The following is a 21,780-nucleotide window of genomic DNA, read 5'->3' as shown; positions in this document are numbered from 1 at the left end:
CAAGTTTCCTCTACATGGTAATTGATTGTGGCGCACCGCCACGGCAAAATAAAAGCCGCCACACCTTCAGAATAATGTTTTTTTTTTTAAACCTTGTTTTTATGTTGTTTTATGTTTATATTAATGTTATTGTATGAAATGTGATTTTGGCACAAAACATGGTGTTTTTTGAAATGTGACGCTACGCTGCAAATAGCCTACCCTTATTTTGAAAAACCAACACCGGAGTCACCACCTGCCTGTCTAGCTGCGGCGCGAAAGACGAAGAGAGTAGAGACAACAGTCCGACGTGGAGGGAGAGAAAAGGGTGAAAGAAAGGTACCTAAGCTAGGTTATATATTTTTATAGGGCCTATATATACAGTTTTGTTCAAAACCAGTGAAAACGACCCTAATGTATAGATGGATTAGGCTACAGAAAAAATCCTGATAAATGTGTTACTGATTGGTTAATACAGGATACGCATTATTTCTATCATTATTTCAGAGAGATTCTTATTTTTATTTTATTTTTGTACCACTGACACTTGTTAAAGAGAGATTACTTTAGGCCTAATAAAGCATGTCGAGTCTTTGGTTATACAGTAGAGAGAGATATTATTTTGTTGTAGATTAATTTTTAACTGTAAAACTTAATTTTCTATTGATAGAGGAAACCTGTTAGGTTTCAGATACACGTTTTGAACAGCACGACATAATGTTAGCTTAGGTAATGCCCAGGAAATTTTCTGCCATGACTCTTTTCTGGTTACATTTTCAGATGAGTATATTAAACTATTTTCAAAAGAAGAGAGGTTCCAGAGGAAGAGAGTCAGATAACCTTACATAAAGGAGAGGCTCAATGTACTTGACTTATTGTCGTGATGTTATTCCCTCAAGTCATTAGAAATGATAATGATGTGTACCATGATAAGTGTAATATTTAAATATTCCTAACATTACCTGCGTGGTATTGGTGATGTGAACAAATTTAACATTTCCCAATATTATATTAGATAAGAGCACAGGCAGAAGTAGTGCAGGAGGTGAGTGGAGGAGAGAAAAGAGGAGAGGCAGAGAAGGAGGTTGAGGTATTCAGTATAGACTAGTTTAGTTATTTAACTTATATCTTTAATTTGTTGTTGTTGTGTTTGTTGTTTTGGCCTAGTGATACTGCAAGATCCTATTTGCAATTATTTTTTCAAGTCATGTACCGGAAACCCTATAGTAAATAATGTATTTAGAAAAACATTCAGTTTGAAATTGTCATAATTTCACATTTTCAAAATTCATGTTGCCGTCGTCGTTGTCACCACCCCTCTTCCACTCGGGCAGACCTCCCCCAAGGTTTAAAAAAATCCTGGAGGAAACCCTGTGAATTGAAGATTTGTTTTCAGTTCAGCTACATCTCCACTCGAGCGTACAAATGTGCATTCAGAGAGTGCTTGATAAGCCTTTGGAGTTGTTGTTTTGCTGGAGAAACATCGGGGTATAAAGTTTTTCAGGCTAACAGTGTTAGCTAAACAATGTTGAGCGCAGTAAGCTATAACAACCAGTTCACCTCTGTAGAGTTCAAGGCACAGAAGTTCAGTAACAGCTATCCAGTTGTAAGTGGTCTGCCAGGCAAATCAGGCTTGTGTGAACCGACCAACCAGAGCAGACTTAGGCCCCACCTCAAACCCACAGGATTCAAGGAGTGTTTTTACAGCTACTGGATAAACACAAAAATATATATATAAAATATATCTTGAAATAAAATATATAATGATAATAATAATAGTCTTCTCACTGTTAACAACTCGACTCTCTATGAGTCCTGTTAATAGCCCACAAAGTGCGTTATTTGACGACCTGAGAATGAGACTCAAAATCAGCAAAGTAGCTAGTAACTAAAGCTGTTAGACAAAGTGCAGTGAAAGTATGAATAATATAGTTTATTATAGTTAATCAGTTTGAAGCTGCAGTAAATGTAAATACTCAGGGACAGTAAGTAGCTCAAAACTGAACTTAAGTAAACTATCGTAATGAGGGTTCAGAATAATTTCACATCAATCTAAATGTTCAAACAATTATTTATGTTGCTGACTGATTTTAGAAGCTTCAAATAAAAATCCATAAAAACTCAAATTATGCAAAATATGAAAAGTATTTAACATGTATATCTCCACTGTTCAGCCGAAACATTAAAACAAGTGAAGTGAGCATTGATCATCTTGTTACAATCAAATGTTCTGCTGGGAACTTTGAGTTCTGTCATTTCTGTGGAGCCTCTTTGACGAACACCACCCACCCAAACACTGTTCAGACCAACTACACCCCCTCATGGCAAAGAACCCAAGGTGTCAAACTGGCCTCCTCATTCTCCAGACCCCAATCCAGTTGAGCATCTATGGGATGAGTCAGAACCAACTCCCATCCATGTTGGGGCCCCCGTGGATCGTTCTTGGCTCTGACTGCATCCTGTGGAAGCTCAGTTGGATTGAGATCTGGGGGATCTGGAGGCCAGGTTGACACCTTGAGCTCTTCCCCACGTTCCTCGGGTCGTTCCTGAGCAGTTTTTGCAGTGTTGCAGGCGCGTTGTCCTGCTGGGGGGGCACTGCCATCAAGGAGTGCTGCTGCCATGAGGGGGTGTACTCGGTCTGCAGCTGTGTTTGGGTGACTGGTGTTTGTTAAAGAGACATCCTCATGAATGCTAGGACTCATGGTTTCACAGCCGAACATGGCATTTGAACAAAATGATCCACGTTATTTATTTCACCTGTCACTGGTTCTAATAATGAGGCTCTCAGTGTATACACATGTTCAATGCTTTTTACAGATACACTCAAAACTTCCACAAAAACACACAAAACTTCCACAAATACACTCAAAATCTCCCCAAAAAGACTAAAAATCTTCATAATGACACACAAAATAACCATAAATACACACAAAACCCAACAAAACTTCACAAAAAACTTCCATAAATATACACAGAACCTCCACAATGACACACAAAATCTCTACAAACCTCCACAATGACACACAAAACCTCCACAAACACAAAACCTCCACTAACACCAACCTCCACAAACACACAAACCTCCACAAACACAAAACCTCCACAAACACACAAAACCTCCACAAACACACAAAACCTCCACAAACACACAAAACCTCCACAAAACACACAAAACCTCCACAAACACACAAAACCTCCACAAACACACAAAACCTCCACAAACACACAAAACCTCCACAAACACACAAAACCTCCACAACACACAAAACCTCCACAAACACACAAAACCTCCACAACACACAAAACCTCCACAAACACACAAAACCTCCACAAACACACAAAACCTCCACAAACACACAAAACCTCCACAAACACACAAAACCTCCACAAACACACAAAACCTCCACAAAACACAAAACCTCCACATAGACATCAAACTACCACTGCTCTTCTTTATCTTCCTGCAGGTGATGAACGAGTCTAAAGGAAGAATCAACAAGACGAGCAACAACAGGAGCCTGAAACAGGAAAACTCAGTATCTGAGTGTCCGTCTTCTGAATACAACATCTTCAGGTCATGCAGTTGTTTTTTGACTAGTTTCACCTGCTCAGACAGTGATTACTGTTGACTTTACTTAATAAACCTATTTTTATAAATTACACTGTCGAGTCTTGTGATGGAGTCCAATGCATCCGCTCAGTGTCAAAGCTTTAACTACATTTGATAAACATTTATAGACACAAACATATAATATTATAATTAGGGTCCTCGCACTGATAGTGTTTGGGCTTTATTGTTTCTGTAAGTTCAAAATGTTCCTCTGCTCACACATAATACATTTTTGAAAGAAGGCAACTGAAGCACTATCTTACTCATCCATTAGCATCATCCGATTTACAGGTTGTTTTCTCCACATCATACACAACAACATGACATATAATTGATAGATATCTAGCGCCACATAGTGGACAGCCCGCCGTACGTGGCTGGCAGCTTTAATTTTGAATATTTTCCTTCATTATTGCCAGAAAATTACTTTTGATCCATCAGAACATTTAAATTTACTTAAGTACTATTTGTGTGGGCGACTTTCTTCTTTCTTTCATTCTTTACACATATCTATACTTTTAAACACTACAACATTGCGATGACTCATGCATTCATATAAAAACATTTTTTTTCAGCTTTAGTTGAGGTGAGGCTCATTTTTATATTTATTGTTCATTATTTATTATATTTTAAATAAATTATATTATTTTGGGGATTATGAAAATTCTGAAAAATCTAGTAAATGCTGTCAGAAGAGACCCGGAGCCAGAAGTGAGCTGAGGAGTTAAAACCAACATAACGAATCTTAATTTACAGCCTGGAGTTGAACACTTTAAACAAAACAGTTGTACACATAATAACTGTCAGGGACGATGATGATGTTTTTTCTGGTTATTTTTATTCATGTTTTAGACAATATTTTCTGTCCATACGTTGAGGATAAATGTTACAACCGATTGTTTATTTGTAAAATACCACAGAGTGATTTACAGGTTGGTAATAAACGGTGGCGGTAACAGAAGAATGAACATCGGATAGAAAGAGAAACAATACAAAAACAGACGTAGGTGTGAAGCAGTGAGGTTTCCCTCTGTGGACTGAAGGCGAGCTGGTTCAGGTGAGGATGTCGTGGGCCTGCTGCTCCACCAGCATGGCCATGTTCTTCACGTCGCCGCACCAGAAGTCCAAACGCTCCTTCATACCTTTGATCTGAGACAGAAATTGACAGGTGAGTGAAGATCAGCAGGTAGAGTGAAGATCAGCAGGTAGAGTCCACACTGCAGGGGACAAAATGCTCACTTGTGCTCTTTTTTACTCGTTTAGCAGATTTCACCTGTCTTAGTCTGCTTTGTTTTCACACGTGTGATCCGTGTTAGTTTGTGATTTCGTACTTCTGTCACACTCTTGGACGACCACAAGAGAAGAGAGTCTAACTCTGTTCTGATCAGATTAAAGGTCTCACAACAGAGAGAAGAAAAACTGACAGTCTCACTCCTTAATTAAGAAATCTTAATTCATTTCCTGCTGCTGTTGGTGAAGAAACTGGTTTGGTTTCAGGGTATTTGATCAAATATACCTTTACTTGATTATTGGACAGCGAGAAACGGAAGCTCTCGCTTTAAACAGACCAGTTAGGAGTAACACATAATCCATGAGACATTTAGCAGTTGTAAAAAGATTCAATTTCAACAATATGCTGATAAAAATCTGTTCAGAAACAAATAAAATAACTTCCATGAAATGTCTAAAAACAAGAGGAGGACTGACCTGCTGCAGGTCCAGCACTCTGGGCTGCACCCAGGTCATCTGCACCTTCTGGTCCACCTCATCAATGTTACCTTTGATCAGGCCCACAGACAGAGCCTTCATCACCAGCAGCTCCACCTGCAGGAGACAAACACACATCAGTTCAGATTCATAAACAAAACCTTCGATAAGTAAAATGTAAAAAACTGCTCAAAGATCTGCTCTGTGCAGACGTTACAACAGGAAGTTCAATTCAAGAATCTCTCTTGTAATTAAAGTCATTTTAATCACAGTCCATAGATTTTAAATGACGTTTATTGATGAGCTGATTAAATCCAACCGACCTCATTAACAGGGATTTTGGCACTCTGAGCGATCTCAGTGAAGGTGAGCTGTCTGTGGTTTGCAGGCCGAGTGAAAGTCATCTGGAAGGAAAGGAGAGTGAGAGAGTTAATATTCTTGTTTTTAACCTTCATGACAACATCGTCAGTCAACATGAGGCAGATCCCGAATTCTTAAACATGCATCTCAGGCCAGTAGTTGTCAATAAAGTCTATGATACGTCGATGTGCAGTGAGATTTATCCATTTACAACTGGGCTGAAGGTGTTCAGTGTACAGAGATATAAAGTGAGCTGATCTCACTCACCTCCATCACACAGAGCAGCTGGATCTTCTGCATCAGTTTAGCTTCATGTGTTGCAAGATCCGGCTACAACCAGCAGAGAAAGATTCATCAGACAGCAACCAAAAAACAGAACAGAACCAGGTGACAATCCTCTGACCAGGTCCCAGATACTGATGTTACTGACATTGCTACACTCAAAATACTAAATCATTACATCATGGGAACACATAAAAAAGAGTGAGCATTATAGTTATTTCTGTATTTATCATAAACGGGTTGTTTTAGGGCAGAAATCCATTGTTGGAGAGGTTTAAAGGTGCATTAATCCCTCAGGTAGCATCGATTTAGTCCTTACATGCTGATTACAGTTGATTTATTAATTGTTGTTAATCACCTGTTGACCCCAGGCAGACTTGAAGCCCTGGAATTTCTCCACATTGCCTCCATTGAAGGCGTATAGTGTGTCAATGAGCCACTGTTTGTCTGTGTTCCTCAGGGACTCCAGCACAGGATGCATCAGCTGCAGAGACACAACAGCAGACGTGGTCACTGACAGACCACGTTACACAACACACGATGACCAAAGTGTATTTCAGTTAAAATCCCACCAGCTCTCCAAAGTTGTAAACTCCCTCTCCTAAGAGTCCAGCCAGTCCCAGTGTGAACGCCCTCTCCTGCTTCTCCGTCTCTGTGGAGGAAACGACAGGTTAAATCACTGAAACATTAAAGTGAGTGATGTTCTGAGCTCCATCCGCCTGGAATCAAGTCCAGAAGTCGTTTCCCATCATGCCTCTGCTCACCTGGAAGATCTTTGATGTCCACACAGCCGAGGTAGCGCAGAGCGTCCTTGTAGTAGGAGGCGTGGTTCCCGATGATGCGGTAATATTTGCTAGAGAGGTCGTAAAACCGGCCGTGGACCGACGTCACGCCGGGCAAGTTATTCAGCATTTCCTCGACGTCTTCAATGAGTTTCTGAAAGCGTACACACAAAAAGGAGATACATGATTACTTATAATGCTTTAACTCTTTACATGCTTTGATGCAATCTAGTTTTTGAGTTGCTTCATCAAATCAGGGAGAGCCGAGATCTCTGCTGGGTGTTTAAATGCTTGTTGTGTTTTCTTCTCCTGAGTTTGGATGCAACCATTGAGTTATTTCAGTAGGAAAAGGAATTTCACACGTGTGAGATGAAGTTCACTACTCTTGTTTTTTTTTTTTTTCAAACAGCTGTGGGTGTTTGCAGCTCTGCATCACAGACACATCGAGTGTGAACATTGCCTGCAGCTTGATGCTCAGAAGGTGTTATAACTGGTTATGACTGAATGAGTTATTTTTGTCACAGCAGATTGAAGAGTTTAGGAGCTTTTACCTTTGTGGCGGGAAGGTCGTTGATCTCCAGTTTCAGACTGCCGATGGACGTCTTGCAGAGAATGACGGCTTCATCACTGCTTTTCACCTGAACAGACAGAGACACAAAGTTTCATCAGAAACACAGTTTAGAAAAAGTCCATTATTTACACTCAAGTGCCAGTTTATTATGCACACCTACCTAAAACTAAAGCAGTCCAATAAAACAACCCTGCAGATAATTCTCCCTTCATGAAGATTAACATCTTCAATTTTAGTTTAATATAATTTACTAGGATAATTAAAGGCTATATTTTGTTTAAATGTTAATTAATTGTTTTGTGTTATACAGAGACGTATTCTTGATATTGAGCCAACCCTGATATACTGATGCTGATATAAACAGGGAGGTAAATGTGCTGAAGACAAATCTCAGTCTGATACAACAGAATTTAACAGCACCAGAAACTAAACAGGCTCAATTTAAAATGGTATAAAAAGGTATAATTCATGTGTTAGCCCAGAGTAACTTTGATGAGGTGTAATAAATAAACTACTGAGTGTATATTTCACAGCCTGTGTGGTATCAGTTAAAGTACCTTCTCCTTGGTCTTCTCCAGAAAAGTGATGGCATCTTTAGGATCTAGAAACAGAAAACTTTTTTGTAAATACTGAGATATATTCTTCTGAACTGTCTCCTGCTGAGAATCACTCCTCGCTGCTTCATGTTGTTCTCACCTGTCATCTGTCTGGCGACAAACAGTATAATCTCCATGAGGGACAACGGGTTGATTCTGACAGAGAGCAGAAACAATAAATTAGCATCAAAACAGGCAAACAAGCAGAAAATACTGAACTGGAAGGTGTTACGAGGTCAGACTTTTATCTCACCTGTGTTCAAAGTCGCTGAGGAAATTGTCATAAAGCTTTAAGAAAACAAAAAGTTATGTTAGATCACAGAAAATACCAAAATGTTTAACTTTCATCTCAATGGAAACAAATAGCATTTTGATATTGTTTATAGTTTACATCCCACAAAGCCTCTTATATCAGTACATAGTTTCGTTAGTTTTGTGAACATGACACTGATCCTTTAACATCAGAGGATTCATGTTGCGCCTTTACTGAATGTCTTCTTCTGTTACAGACCAAAACAGACAATCACAGAGGCTAATATGCAGCTTTATGAACATAGATAATCAAAATATAATTATACCAGCATGAGATACAGAGATGTTTGGCCTGGCAACAGTGCAATACGCATGTGTTGTTTATTGTTTATTGTCACAACCCCGTTTAAAACCATGTAAAAAAGATAAAAAATGATGAGGCAGACACAATTTTACATTCTACAAACTACGGCCCCCAAATGAATGTTTACAGTGAGCTGTCATTGCAAAACAAACCAAACTAGTATCAATGTTTCTGATGACACACAGAACAATTAATTTAACACAGTTCTTTGCTTCATCGTCATTTTGATTATTTTATGTGTAAAAGTTCATACATTTGCCTCATGACAAAGATATATATCAGAAAATATTTTAAACAGGATCATAATGCTTAAAAACTTTGGGATGACACAAATACATACATGAGTATTTTATGGTCTCTCATACTTTGTGGTAGAAGTAGTAAGCTGTTCCTGTCATGCAGTTACCTGTATGAGGCCATCTCCTGTTTTGAAGCAAGGATCTTTGACAAAGTCTGTCAGCTTCAGAGTCAACTGATGCCACAATCTGTCGATACAAAACAGTGTTTGTTATAGTCACAGCTCATCTCAACAACACTGTCCATCACTACAGCTGTCTGCTAGAAAACTACATGATGAAGGTAAACAAATGCTCCAAATGGACAGTGATGGCTGGTGGGTGTCCGGTGATGATTTGATCAGCTGATATCCAAACTGTAACACCTAATTTGTGCCAATGTTGTAAAACAAAAACAGACAAAAGGTCAAAATGGAATAAAATATATTCATTAGTAACTGTTGATCCTAAAAGGTGTTCATGTTAATATGTCCAACCCTAGTTTTACTGAATACTCTGGGTCTCTGTGCTGTTTGTTGAGCCATATAAGCACTTTCTTTTTCCATTAAGTCATGCTAATTAATGACAGACAACTTTATTACAGAGGAACTTTCACACATTATTCTTTAAAGTGCCTTATTTACAGTTAACCTAAATCGTGATGTGCACTTACAAAGCAGCACTATACTACATTTAACTGTTCTTGCCGTGCACTGACTCATCCATAGCATCCAAGCTAGCACCAACAGCTAGGAAAACTTGTGACAGATTTCTAAACTTTGTCTTCCACAAGTACATTTCTGGTGCTGGGTTCAAGACATCAACCCAATTTAATAACATTTTCCTGTTGTGAAGTATTTACATGTTTAAACTGATAAAAGAAACCAAGTCTCCGCTCTGATCTTAAAGAAGAAACTTGCGGCTAACATTAGCCAACCCTCAGCTAACGCTAGCTCCGGCCATGACTCAGCGTCCACTTCCAATGAATGAGCTAGCTAACGTCAGCTAGCCTAGCGTTAGCAGCTAAGCTAGCAGCCGTGCACGGCTTCTCACCTTTTGTTGTAAAATTCCTCCAACATGTGCCACTCCGCCGCCATCTCCGGCGTGGAGCTGTTGCTCTGCTGTTGTTTGAGGTACCCGGTAACATCTTTCATTGTGGCGACGAACTGAAGTTGAGTTTTATTCGGGACTGATGAGTGTTGTTGAATTTTCAGCTAACGTCAAGTCGCCTTCAGTGTTGTGAGTCTGCTGCCTCGGCTGCTGAGCGCAAAGGATGATGGGAAATAAAGGGGGCGTTTCTAAAACTTCTAGCTAATGTTAGCTAAAATTTTCTTGCTCTGGAATGTTGATTTCTTGACTGCTACACGCTCTGTGTGTTAGACCCTGTGGTTTGTTTTTCATTAATACATTAATTAAATTAAACTCATTATGGAACCAGGCTTGGTAGCTAACAATAGGGCTATTTCTGTGTAGCTAAAGTCGGGCTACATCGTACATTACGGTACTGCTGTCCTCGTCATCAGGAGGTCAAAGGACGACAACAACACATCTGAGCAGGCAGGCAGACATCAGTTTATCTGATTTAATGTGGATAAAATGTGTTAACAGCTCCAGTCTGTGTTCAGGAATCTGCTCGTGTCCAACGATGTCTGCTGGAGTCACACAGTGAAACGCTGCAGGTGCTTTATTTTGAGGTCACAGCTGTGAAATGGCTCCTTCAGTGAGCTCCTCTGTCATGTCACCTGTCAGACTGGGCTGTGTGTACCGCAGTGTGTGTTGGACAGCCAGCAGGACGCTCTCTGTGAACGGTTAGTGAACATTAGAGAGCTGAAATAAAGATGGAACAGTGAGAAGAAGTGAGTAATTGTGCCTTGTTTTTTAGGCTTGAGTCAAAGGAGTGTGTGTCCAGCTCCAGGTGCAGCAGCTCTGTGCAGGTACTCCACCATCAGAGACACGCTTGCACATGCATCAATGTCACTGAACATTTGGGTCACATAAAAATGGCTTAAATCAAGCTAATGTTCATTGTCTGTGTAAGCAGCAGTGTATTTTACATGCAGATTAATCCAACATGGATTTTAAGGGCACACGTCACCTACTTTGTGATATTCATCTGTCATGTATCCCAGTGGAAACTTGCAATCCTGTACTTTAATTGCACCTCACAATCAGTTAAGCTGTGCATACTTGAGGAATGATATATCTGATTCCAGTCTGTAATGGGAGCACACAGTGTATAACATCTTTTCAAATACATTCATGCTCTTCGGTCTCAGTTGTTTAGCAGATTGCTCACAGCTCTGTTTTGCTGCGAAGCTCCAGACATGTTTTGTGGACTGCGACACTTCACCTGACTTTATATCAGCATTTGAAAGATGGTTATCACAGTTCCACAAAACCTCCAAAGGTGACCAGCTGTCCAAAGATATTCTTTTACGATTGCAGAAGTCTCGAATATGCACAAAACATTCACATTTGAGAGGCAGAAACCAGAGTTTGGGCATTTTTCTTCTAAAGAAAAGGAATGAAAACAATTATCAAAACTGTTGCCAGCTACTTTTCTTTTAATTGATCATTAGCTTAATAGAGTTCAGTACATTTTTATACCTGTAGCATCTGTAAATGAATAAGTCAAGCAGCAGTAAGACTTGATGTGGAGTAGTAGAGATACAGGTGATTGGAGTGAGGCTGTGACACTTTTACTGAAACTAAAACAAAACAAATATGTATGCTCATCTCAGAACGAACTCTTCTTGCTCAGAAATATCTTCATGTCTGTTTTGCACCCTCTCAGACAAACACACTCTCCCCGGTGGATCGGGGCTCGGGGGCTTTTCTCCCGTGGCGGTGGCGGTGCAGACGAGGAGCAGCAGACTCTGGAGGACGTCGCCAAGAACATCAGAGAGCGGCAGGTTAAGAGGGTGGTGGTGATGGCTGGAGCCGGGATCAGCACGCCGAGTGGCATCCCAGATTTCAGGTATAAGGTCAGATATGATTTTATTAAGGCGTGTTATGAACTATCAGGTGCGTCCTGAGGATCTGTCAGCACGTCATCTCCTCTCACAGGTCTCCAGGCAGCGGTCTCTATGACAACCTGCAGCAGTACAACCTGCCGTACGCCGAGGCCATATTCGAGATCGGCTTTTTCCGTCACAACCCTAATCCGTTCTTCGCCCTGGCCAAAGAGCTGTACCCGGGGAACTATCAGCCCAACCTGACTCATTATTTTGTGCGACTGCTGCACGAGAAGAAGCAGCTGCTCAGGATGTACACGCAGAACATCGACGGGCTGGAAAGATGTATGTGTTTTATATCTTCTAGCTTCTTTTGGCAGCCTTTCTAAAAATGTTACTGTCATCATACTTTATTGTCTGTGTGTGTGGTAAGTGGCAGGAATTCCTCCTGAGATGTTGGTGGAGGCTCACGGTACATTTGCCACGGCCACCTGCACCGTCTGCCGGAGGAACTACAAGGGAGAGGAGCTGCGAGTGAGTTTATATATGAATATGCAAATATTTTAAATATCACAAGTTTAACTGCTGGACACAAGACGTCTCTTATCAGGGACGCAGGAGTCAGTCTGTATAATGACGTCATTATGAATCGTGAGTGACATCTTCTCTATTGACAAGTCATTTTATATATTATATTTATTAACAACAATTTCCAGCAGTATGAGAAGGTTTGCAACTTCCCCAGACTTCATTATAAAATCACTCGATTTTGTGAGTTGTTGAGTTAGAAGGAACTTAGTAAACTTCTGGAAACACTGTCTGTGACAAACTCTTAATTAGCTGAGCCTCCTTGTTCATTTGGCATCACTTTTTCTAGACAACACTTGTCACAAATCGTTGCCCCGCCCCAGATTTAAAGAGAAAACTGACACTTTTATCAATAAATGTGAAAACAGCCTTTTAGTGTCAAACTCTGCACATCATCCGCTAAAAGATTCGACTGCAGGAACAAGTTGAATAATTAATTTGTCAGATTTTAGCCATTTGTCTTTATTGAGACGAGACTCACTGATTGTCTTGTTAAAAGTAAAATAATTCCTCACTCCACTGATCCCCTGTGAACATAAGAAATGAGTTTCACATCAGATGAGTTTGTGAATGTTGTTTTGTCTGACTGCGATGCAACGACTCCTGTGAATCTTTATAGGAAACGCTGCATCTCCTCGTTTTAAGTGATATTTTTGAGTCCAGCATTTGTAACTCTACACATTAACTTATATTTCTTTGCTCCGTATGTGCTTATTGAAACTATTTGTCATTCATACAAAAATATTTTTATTTATTAAGCTCCAAGTTTCCTATTTCAGATATATGATTTGCTTGCTGTCCCTCGTTGTATCTCGTTGTTCTGCTGAAGACTGTTTGAATTTGTGATTAAAACTTCACTTCAGACTTCGGTTAAAACTTTACTGGCTCACTTTTGATATGAATCTAAAAAGTATTCAGTGGATGGTAATTATTCGTCTTATTTCCGCGTGTCATCAGCCAGATGTGATGAGCGGGACGGTCCCGAAGTGTCCCACCTGTACGGGCGTCGTCAAGCCCGACATCGTGTTTTTCGGGGAGGAGCTTCCACGTCACTTCTTCAAGTACCTGACAGACTTCCCGCTGGCCGACCTGCTGATCGTCATGGGAACATCACTGGAGGTGAGCGCTTCAGACTTCATCATGTCCCTGAAACATGAAACAATGTGTGAAGATTTAATTTTCAAAGTCAATGTTTTTGGCTTTATACTTATTTGCATTTATAGTCAAAAAGTTGTACTTTATAATGTTGATATTTAGCTACGATATGAATGTTTATTACAGCTGGATCAGATTCTGTCACCTCTATTCATAAGTTGTTATGAAACTATTCTGAGTCCAACCTAAAACCCCTGAAGTTCCTAATAGTGTTGAACTCATGATCAACAGAGTTTAAGCTGTAAACTCTTTAATAATGCAACAAACCAAAAAGAGAATTGTTTATAAATCAGCTGCTGCCGTCGACTCTCTGCTCTGCAGGTGGAGCCCTTCGCCAGCCTGGCAGGAGCTGTTCGCGGCTCCGTCCCTCGTCTGCTCATCAACAGGGACCTGGTGGGGCCGTTCGCCTGGCGCCGCCGGCCTCAGGACGTCGTGCAGCTGGGGGACGTGGTCGGCGGCGTGCAGGCTCTGGTCGACGCTCTCGGCTGGACTCAGGAGCTGGACGCTCTGATGGCAGCCGGTGCTGAAAAAGTGAGTTTGTGTTCTCATCTGTTCTGTTCTTAGGTTTCAGTATTCATCAGGGCGATAGTACACACAAGAAAAACTCTTAGTGGTTCCCATCAAAACTATGTAACTACATGCATGTGTTTAATTTAGATTTCCTGATTTCTAACTGTATTAACTTGTCCTCAGTGTTTGTGATCTAACTGTGGAGCTTCGTCACTTATGTTGTTGATGGTACTTTCATCTGCAGGCTGCCACAAAGACAGAAGAGTGAACATTTCACTGCATCACGCTGGAAGCTTGACTTTATTCACTGCACCCAGTAATGAAAACACCAACAATGTGAGACTTTTGTGCACAAGGTTTTACTGAGGTTCATCTGCTGATATTTGGATTATTGGTCATGCCAATGGAAACTTGCACACTGCCAGAAAAGGGAACTGCTCCACTGGAAATACAGTAACACAGAACTTTTTGTCAGTAAAATATCACTAAATTGCCGGTGAGTGATGAAGTGGTGGGAAAATCAAACGACAGAAGCTTTTAGTGGTAAAAATAGTTGAACAGTAGATGTTCTTGTGCAGCTGGTTGACCATGTTGAGCCAAAAAGAAAGATTTTGAATATTATATTTTATTTATAAGCCTCTAATTTTATCAAATGTGTCAAATCTGTATGAAAGAAATGCAACAACGACCTTCATGATGGCCTTTGTTTTCAAATGGCGATTCAGAAATGAATCCCACTGAGCTTCACAGAAGAACCACTGGTTTTAGTGGAATTTAATATCTTTATTATTATAATGTGTAATACAAGCTGAAGTCTGATGCTGAATGTCAGGAGTGCTGCAATAAAACTGTTGGTGAATTTGCACAGGTGATGATTTAGTAAATAGTGTCTCTGTCAGGGACTATTTTCAGCAGCGGATTTATCAACATTTGGTGCTGTTGTGAGTATTTGTGGCAGCAGGACTGTGTGTGTGTGTGTGTGTGTGTGTGTGTTCATGTTCAATGTTGTTCTTACATGAGATTTGACGACAGCATCATGTCACGTCTTTGGTCAGCAGAGGGAGCCAGAGGACAACGTGCAGTGTGACTGATTCCTCTGAGAGGTTTTAGGATGCTTGAAGCTGAAGCAGAATTCAGGATGTTGTTGAGGAGAAAGAAACGTCAGTGATCAATAAAGTCAATCACTAATATGTTTCATTACTTCAGTCTTCAGTCTTCCACTCTACTGCATGTTGGAGGCAAAAGTTGTACTACATGTGTTGGTATCCTCGCAAGTTCTATCAGTATTTCCAGCTGAGAGCGAGTGACGTCATCGTGCCTCGTGGTGTTCAGAGTTCTGCAGCTCATTACAGGTTTTTATCATATTCAGCACCTTCATCAGTATTTTAAACTCTCACACCCAGCTCCAATTTTCACCTCTCCCTCCTCTCCCTTCTGTAAAAAGAAAAAAAAAGGAGTGTTTTCAGAGAGCTGCTGACGTCTCTGTACCAAGAGATGGTTTCATCACATCTTGTTAATATCATCTACAGCTTCACCCTCATGAAGGCGACGCTGACGACGACTTCCAGCTGACACACGTTTGTTTTTGCAATAAATACGAGATCCGTCTGTTTTGACCATTTTTATGAAGGTGCCTCTTAAAGGACAACAATTCTTAACAGTTCACCCAAAAATTAGGTTTGAGTTAGTCGTCTAATTACACCCATGCTGATGGAATGTCATCAGCATGGGTGGAAGACACAAAACAACTACAAAGAGACACAGAATGACTAAAAAGAGACACAAAATGACTGTTAAGAGACACAAAACAACTAAAAAGAGACACGAAATGACAACAAAGACACAAAATGACTACAAAGAGATACAAAATGACAACAAAGAGACACAAAATGACAAAGACACACAATGCGAACAAAGACACAAAATGACAACAAAATGACAACAAAGAGACACAAAATGACAACAAAGACAGACAATGCGAACAAAGACACACAAAATGACAACAAAATGACAACAAAGAGACACAAAATGACAACAAAGAGACACAATGCGAACAAAGACACACAAAATGACAACAAAATGACAACAAAGAGACACAAAATGTGAACAAAGACACAAAATGACTACAAAGAGATACAAAATGACTACAAAGAGAAAGAAAGAACACAACATCACAAACACATGCAACATGACAACAGAGGGACATAAATTACATAAAAAGGAGACACACACAAAAACTGTACAGAGACACTCTGGTGAAGTTTGTAATCCAGAAAACATTTCACAGTAACACAGTGCTGCAGTTCTCTCCTGAACAACTCATTTCACGGGGGACTTTGGTTAAATCCAACCGAAACTCCAACATGGCAGATCACGAAGCACTGATCGTGTTATTTCTTGATATACTGACGCTGTTCACCGAGACAGTTTTCTTGTTCTGATCAGAAATAGTTCGTTCATATGACAAAACCAGTCTTTTGTCATCAAGGACAAGAAGCTGAACAAGAGACTCTATACAAGAGTAGACAGACAGACAGCGGATGAAAAAGATGTTGAGAAGGCAGCAGACTGTGTTAATGTCCAATTTGCACATCTCAGTCGGGGGCCTGTTCAGTGTGTATCGTCTCACTGTGGTAGAAAGTTTTTTCAGCTTCATCAATCCCATTTTAATGCGGCAGCATTGATGTTGGTCCTTTGTCGCTGACTATCTGAGGGAGACAGAAGCCCTGCACTACATGGCTTCTGAAAGGCATGAATGGATGACTAACAGGTCTATCAGGCACACGTCTGAGGGGTCTGAAGACCCCTGGGGGGCCCCGCGGGGACCAGGCTGTGCATTATTTACCATAGAGTTCAGTCTGATATCTACAGTGAGGACTGTCAGTGTGGAGCTCCTGTGGGAGGAAACTTTAGACAGGAGTCAGTTCTGAAGTCTGGGACAAAATGTGCAGTTCAGCAGCACCTGAGAGTCCTGCTACACCTGGAGCACGAAACAGAAGACAAAACTGCTTTAGAAGGACTATAAAAAAGACAAATAGACAACAAAGAGACCCAAAATGACTTCAAAGAGACACAAAATGACTTCAGAGACACAAAATGACTTCAAAGAGACACAAAATGACTTCAGAGACACAAAATGACTTCAAAGAGACACAAAATGACTTCAGAGACACAAAATGACAACAAAGCCATGGCCAGTGACTACAAAAAGTGACAATGAAGGGACATAATTTATGCAAAAAGAGACCCAAAACAACTTTAGAGAGGCAAAAGTACTACAAAGAGACAAAGCAACCACAGAGACATGAAACAACTACCGAGAGACTCAAAATAAAAGACAAAGACAAAACAACCACAGAGACATGGAACAACTACAAAGAGACAAAGCAACCACAGAGACATGGAACAACTACAAAGAGACAAAGCAACCACAGAGACATGGAACAACTACAAAGAGACAAAGCAACCACAGAGACATGGAAGAACTACAAAGAGACTTAAAGCAACTACAGAGACATGGAACAACTACAAAGAGACAAAGCAACCATAGAGACATGGAACAACTACAAAGAGACTTAAAGCAACTACAGAGAAATGGAACAACTACAAAGAGACAAAGCAACCACAGAGACATGGAACAACTACAAAGAGACAAAGCAACCACAGAGACATGAAACAACTACCGAGAGACTCAAAATAAAAGACAAAGACAAAACAACCACAGAGACATGGAACAACTACAAAGAGACAAAGCAACCACAGAGACATGGAACAACTACAAAGAGACAAAGCAACCACAGAGACATGGAACAACTACAAAGAGACAAAGCAACCACAGAGACATGGAAGAACTACAAAGAGACTTAAAGCAACTACAGAGACATGGAACAACTACAAAGAGACAAAGCAACCACAGAGACATGGAACAACTACAAAGAGACAAAGCAACCACAGAGACATGGAAGAACTACAAAGAGACAAAGCAACCACAGAGACATGGAAGAACTACAAAGAGACTTATAGCAACTACAGAGACATGGAACAACTACAAAGTGACAAAGCAACCATAGAGACATGGAACAACTACAAAGAGACTTAAAGCAACAACAGAGAAATGGAACAACTACAAAGAGACAAAGCAACCACAGAGACATGGAACAACAACAAAGAGACAAAGCAACCACAGAGACATGGAACAACTACAAAGAGACAAAGCAACCACAGAGACATGGAACAACTACAAAGAGACAAAGCAACCACAGAGACATGGAACGACTACAAAGAGACAAAGCAACCACAGAGACATGAAATAAGACACAATAAACAAGAGAGACAAAACAACCACAAAGAGACGCAAAGAAACTACATAGACAGATAAAATAAACATAAGGAGACACAAAATGAAAACACAGAGAAGCATAAATTATATTAACGCACAAAACGGCAGCGCAGCCGCTGCCTGCGTCGTGTCGTCGAGGTGTCGGCCTTTCACACGCTCGTGCTCAGGAGCTCACGGCGTCTCGCAGTCTCTCCGTGTGGAAATGGAGACTGAATTTAGAAAACTAAACTCACACCTGACATCCCGTCTGTCTGCTGCGGCGTCTGAAGAACATGAAGTCATCGCTGAATAAAACAGTTCGACAAACTGAGCTGAAGGCCACGAGAACATTGAGATACATGAGACACTTTATTAGAAAGGTTTCCACATAAAACGTGGATATGGCGAACAGTAGGCACAGTCAGTAACCAAACATACACACTGTGGTGACAGGCAGTAAAGGCTTAAAGGTCAATTTCACTCAAATTTAAGCCATCCTGCAGTCCAGAATACTTTCTGCTTCAAAACATAAAAACAACTTTTACACAAAACTCGACAGGAGGAAAATAACTAATGTTGTTACCAAGACACAATCTGGAGATGCTTCACTTCAATGCAGTTTCCTATTATTCAACATCATAAACACTCATGAAAGTAAGTTTTTCCAAAATAAAATGACAAACAGGTAATATCATAACGAGCGTTTCAAGTATCAAAAATAATACAAATCACAAAATTCACAGCTGGAAATTCTTGTAACCGACAGATGTGTTACTGTGATGATATAACAGGAAATATTTCACTTTATAAGGACCTATATTTTGCATTATTACTTAAAAAATCATATCTTAAATCATTCTGTTATAATAATATCTCACTTTACGTTATATCACGCAAATTTGCTCATTTCTTTTTACATAAAATGTGTAAACAGTGTTTGTCTCACTGACTTCTTACTGAGAAACTTAAATGTTTGCAGCAAAAGTTTAGAAAGTTGACATGTGGAAGAATATGTTGATTATGGGTAATAATGAGAAAACTCTTCATATAACAAGACGTAACAAAGTAAACAATAATTTGGTATGTGGCAGTAAAAAAAATTATCTTACTCTTAACAAGAAAGTGAATATATTTCGTCAATCACATTGAGCTTCTCCCCGTCTCTGGCTGTATTTATTATATTATTTATTGTAACGTAGATGTCGTCGTCCTCCTCTCAGTGCTAGAATGAATCATGTCACTCAGGGAAAAAGCAGAGAAAGCAACAAACTGGTCGTCTGTTGTGTGAAGTCGATGCAAACACGACAAAGTGACAAAGTTTTTAAATATGAAATCTGAAAGCAGACGTGTTCCTGACGATCTGTTCGACTCAGTGCTGCTGTTCATGTTTCACTTCTGTCACTTCAGACATCCTTTGAATTTAAGGCATATTGCTACTCGGTAGTGTTGATTTTTTTATCAGTACACGTTAAAATGAGCCGAATCTGTTCTGTGAACCTTGATACTGATTCACACACAGTTTGTAGAAGGAGTCGGTTCGTCAGTTCATGTTTCTGATCTTCAAGTTGCTTTGGCAGCAAATCCTTCAGCTCCTCTGGAGGAGTAAATCCAGCCGACACACTTCTTCACATCCTGCTTCAGATTCCTGAGGCGTTTTGATATTTTCAGGTTTCCTTCAATTTCCCCATTTCAAGCTTTTTGACTTTCAAGGACAGATGTGAGCATGACATGACGTATTAAAGGGATAATTCCACATTTAAAGGTGCCCTGTGGTGTGTTTGGTGTCCTTCTTCTTCACTGCCCTTTTTTGAGGGCACTGGTTTGTTCTTCAGCGTTGTAGCTTCAGTAAAATAACACTAAACCAGCGGAAGGATCGTTTGCAAATCACAATGTGGACCCACGATTATAAACAGTGCTCACAGGGCACCTTTAAGGAAATATTTGCACTCGCTTACTTGCTAAAAATCGAGATGAAGAGATGGATACCACTCTCACACCTTAGCTTAGCTTAGCATAAAGACTGGAAACGTATGGAATCAGCTAGCGTGCACATGGTTTGGAACATAAATTCCAACTTCTTTACATTTTAAAGGTTGCACCAGCTGAAATGTGTTCCCGTGTAGGCATGAGTAACAAGTTTAATCTTAAACTCAGCTCCCAGTATTTGTAAAATCCTGAGTAACAGTTGCAATGTTGCATCTTCTTCAAAGAGACGAGGAAGAGACGATTATACTCGCTGTATTAGACAGTAAGATCTGTGGAAACACCGAGCAAACATCCTCCGACAAACACGGACAAACTCGGCTGTTTGTCTGGTGTCACGGCTGTCTGGAGATGTTTGGTCAGATTCAACATGATGAGTCTTTTGTTTGTCTGCGTCTGATGACGTTTGCGATGCTTTCAGGCAGACGGGAAGCGTATAGTGCACGTATCCATAGCAACACAGCTCACAAATGCCCGGCGTGGATTGAATCACGACCACGACGCCGCGGTGAGAGTGAGAGTTTACTTCTGGTTAGAAAAATTTTCTGTTGGTGGAGGAACATGAAATCAGATAACTCGTTTATTTGTGTTGTAAATGAACGTTCAAAGATGTTTATATTAGGGCTGTCAGAATATCAGATCTGATGACTGCATCAAACCTGCATTTAAGCTGAATTATAAACATAAACTTTGGAGTAACATCATGACAAATGACAGTTAAAGGGATATTCCGGTGTAAGTTTAATCCATGGTCTAACACACCGTGAAACTGTGTTAGACTCCCTCTCGAGAGATCAAGTTAGCAGACCGCTAATTTACGAAGTTTTATCAACCTCAGAAACGACCGCACGACAACAATACACTGCAGTAAATGGATCCAAATATAAACCGCCACCAAAAAGCCACAAATAATGCTCAGAACAGCACCAAACTTTAGCAACAGTACAAATAGGGTCTCAGCACATAGTCCGGGGCATCTAACCTCCGCTAGCTTAGCTGGATTTCTATTGTGAAGCTAAAAACAGATTTCAACTCTCCTCCATCAGCTTCCGGGTCGGGGAAGTCCCGACGTGACGATTACCGAGTGCGGTTAGAAATGCTCAATTCCGTTCTTTTCCCTGTCCGCTCTCGATAATAACTGTTATAAACTGGCAGGTAAGACACATATGAACTTTGATTGCTTTTCCATGGAGTCATAATCATACATTTTCATCCATGAGCTGCGGAACTCTACTGCACTCGGTAATCGACTCGTCGGGACTTCCCGTCAACAGGAAGCTGCTGCAGAAGAGTGGTAAATTTAGTCAGCTTTTCAGTAGAAATCCAGCTAAGCTAGCGGAGGTTAGATGCCCCGGACTATGTGCTGAGACCCTATTTGTACTGTTGCTGAAGTTTGGTGCTGTTCTGAGCATTATTTGTGGCTTTTTGGTGGCGGTTTATATTTGGATCCATTTACTGCAGTGTATTGTTGTCGTGCGGTCGTTTTCTGAGGTT

General features: G+C 40.4%; 2 protein-coding genes across 3 annotated transcripts; one reads left to right on the top strand and one right to left on the bottom strand.

Moving 5' to 3' along the window:
- Positions 1-4,405: 4,405 nt before the first annotated feature.
- Positions 4,406-10,058, bottom strand: LOC115580424 (26S proteasome non-ATPase regulatory subunit 13-like). The gene is made up of 13 exons (XM_030414734.1): positions 9,832-10,058; positions 8,910-8,988; positions 8,141-8,175; positions 7,988-8,043; positions 7,849-7,892; positions 7,272-7,358; positions 6,703-6,874; positions 6,511-6,590; positions 6,297-6,422; positions 5,924-5,986; positions 5,620-5,700; positions 5,297-5,413; positions 4,406-4,738 (listed from the first exon to the last, which is right to left on the bottom strand). Exons 1-13 carry the CDS (start codon positions 9,930-9,932, stop codon positions 4,643-4,645), a joined length of 1,137 nt encoding a protein of 378 aa, XP_030270594.1. The 5' UTR covers positions 9,933-10,058; the 3' UTR covers positions 4,406-4,642.
- Positions 10,059-10,067: 9 nt separating this feature from the next.
- Positions 10,068-15,185, top strand: LOC115580426 (NAD-dependent protein deacetylase sirtuin-3, mitochondrial-like). Of its 2 annotated transcripts, XM_030414736.1 has the most exons (8): positions 10,068-10,586; positions 10,661-10,712; positions 11,573-11,755; positions 11,845-12,077; positions 12,166-12,266; positions 13,278-13,439; positions 13,797-14,006; positions 14,230-15,185. In XM_030414736.1, the coding sequence occupies exons 1-8, from the start codon at positions 10,487-10,489 to the stop codon at positions 14,251-14,253; spliced, it is 1,065 nt and encodes a 354-aa protein (XP_030270596.1). In that variant the 5' UTR covers positions 10,068-10,486; the 3' UTR covers positions 14,254-15,185. The 2 variants fall into 2 exon arrangements, with proteins under 2 accessions (XP_030270596.1, XP_030270597.1); XM_030414737.1 differs by lacking the exons at positions 10,068-10,586; positions 10,661-10,712 and having other exon boundaries at positions 11,628-11,762.
- Positions 15,186-21,780: the final 6,595 nt, after the last annotated feature.

Source organism: Sparus aurata, chromosome 4 (assembly GCF_900880675.1).
Source record: "Sparus aurata chromosome 4, fSpaAur1.1, whole genome shotgun sequence".
NCBI lineage: Eukaryota > Metazoa > Chordata > Actinopteri > Spariformes > Sparidae > Sparus > Sparus aurata.
The sequence above is the reverse complement of the archived record's forward strand: the minus strand, read 5'-3'. Positions and strand labels throughout refer to the sequence as shown.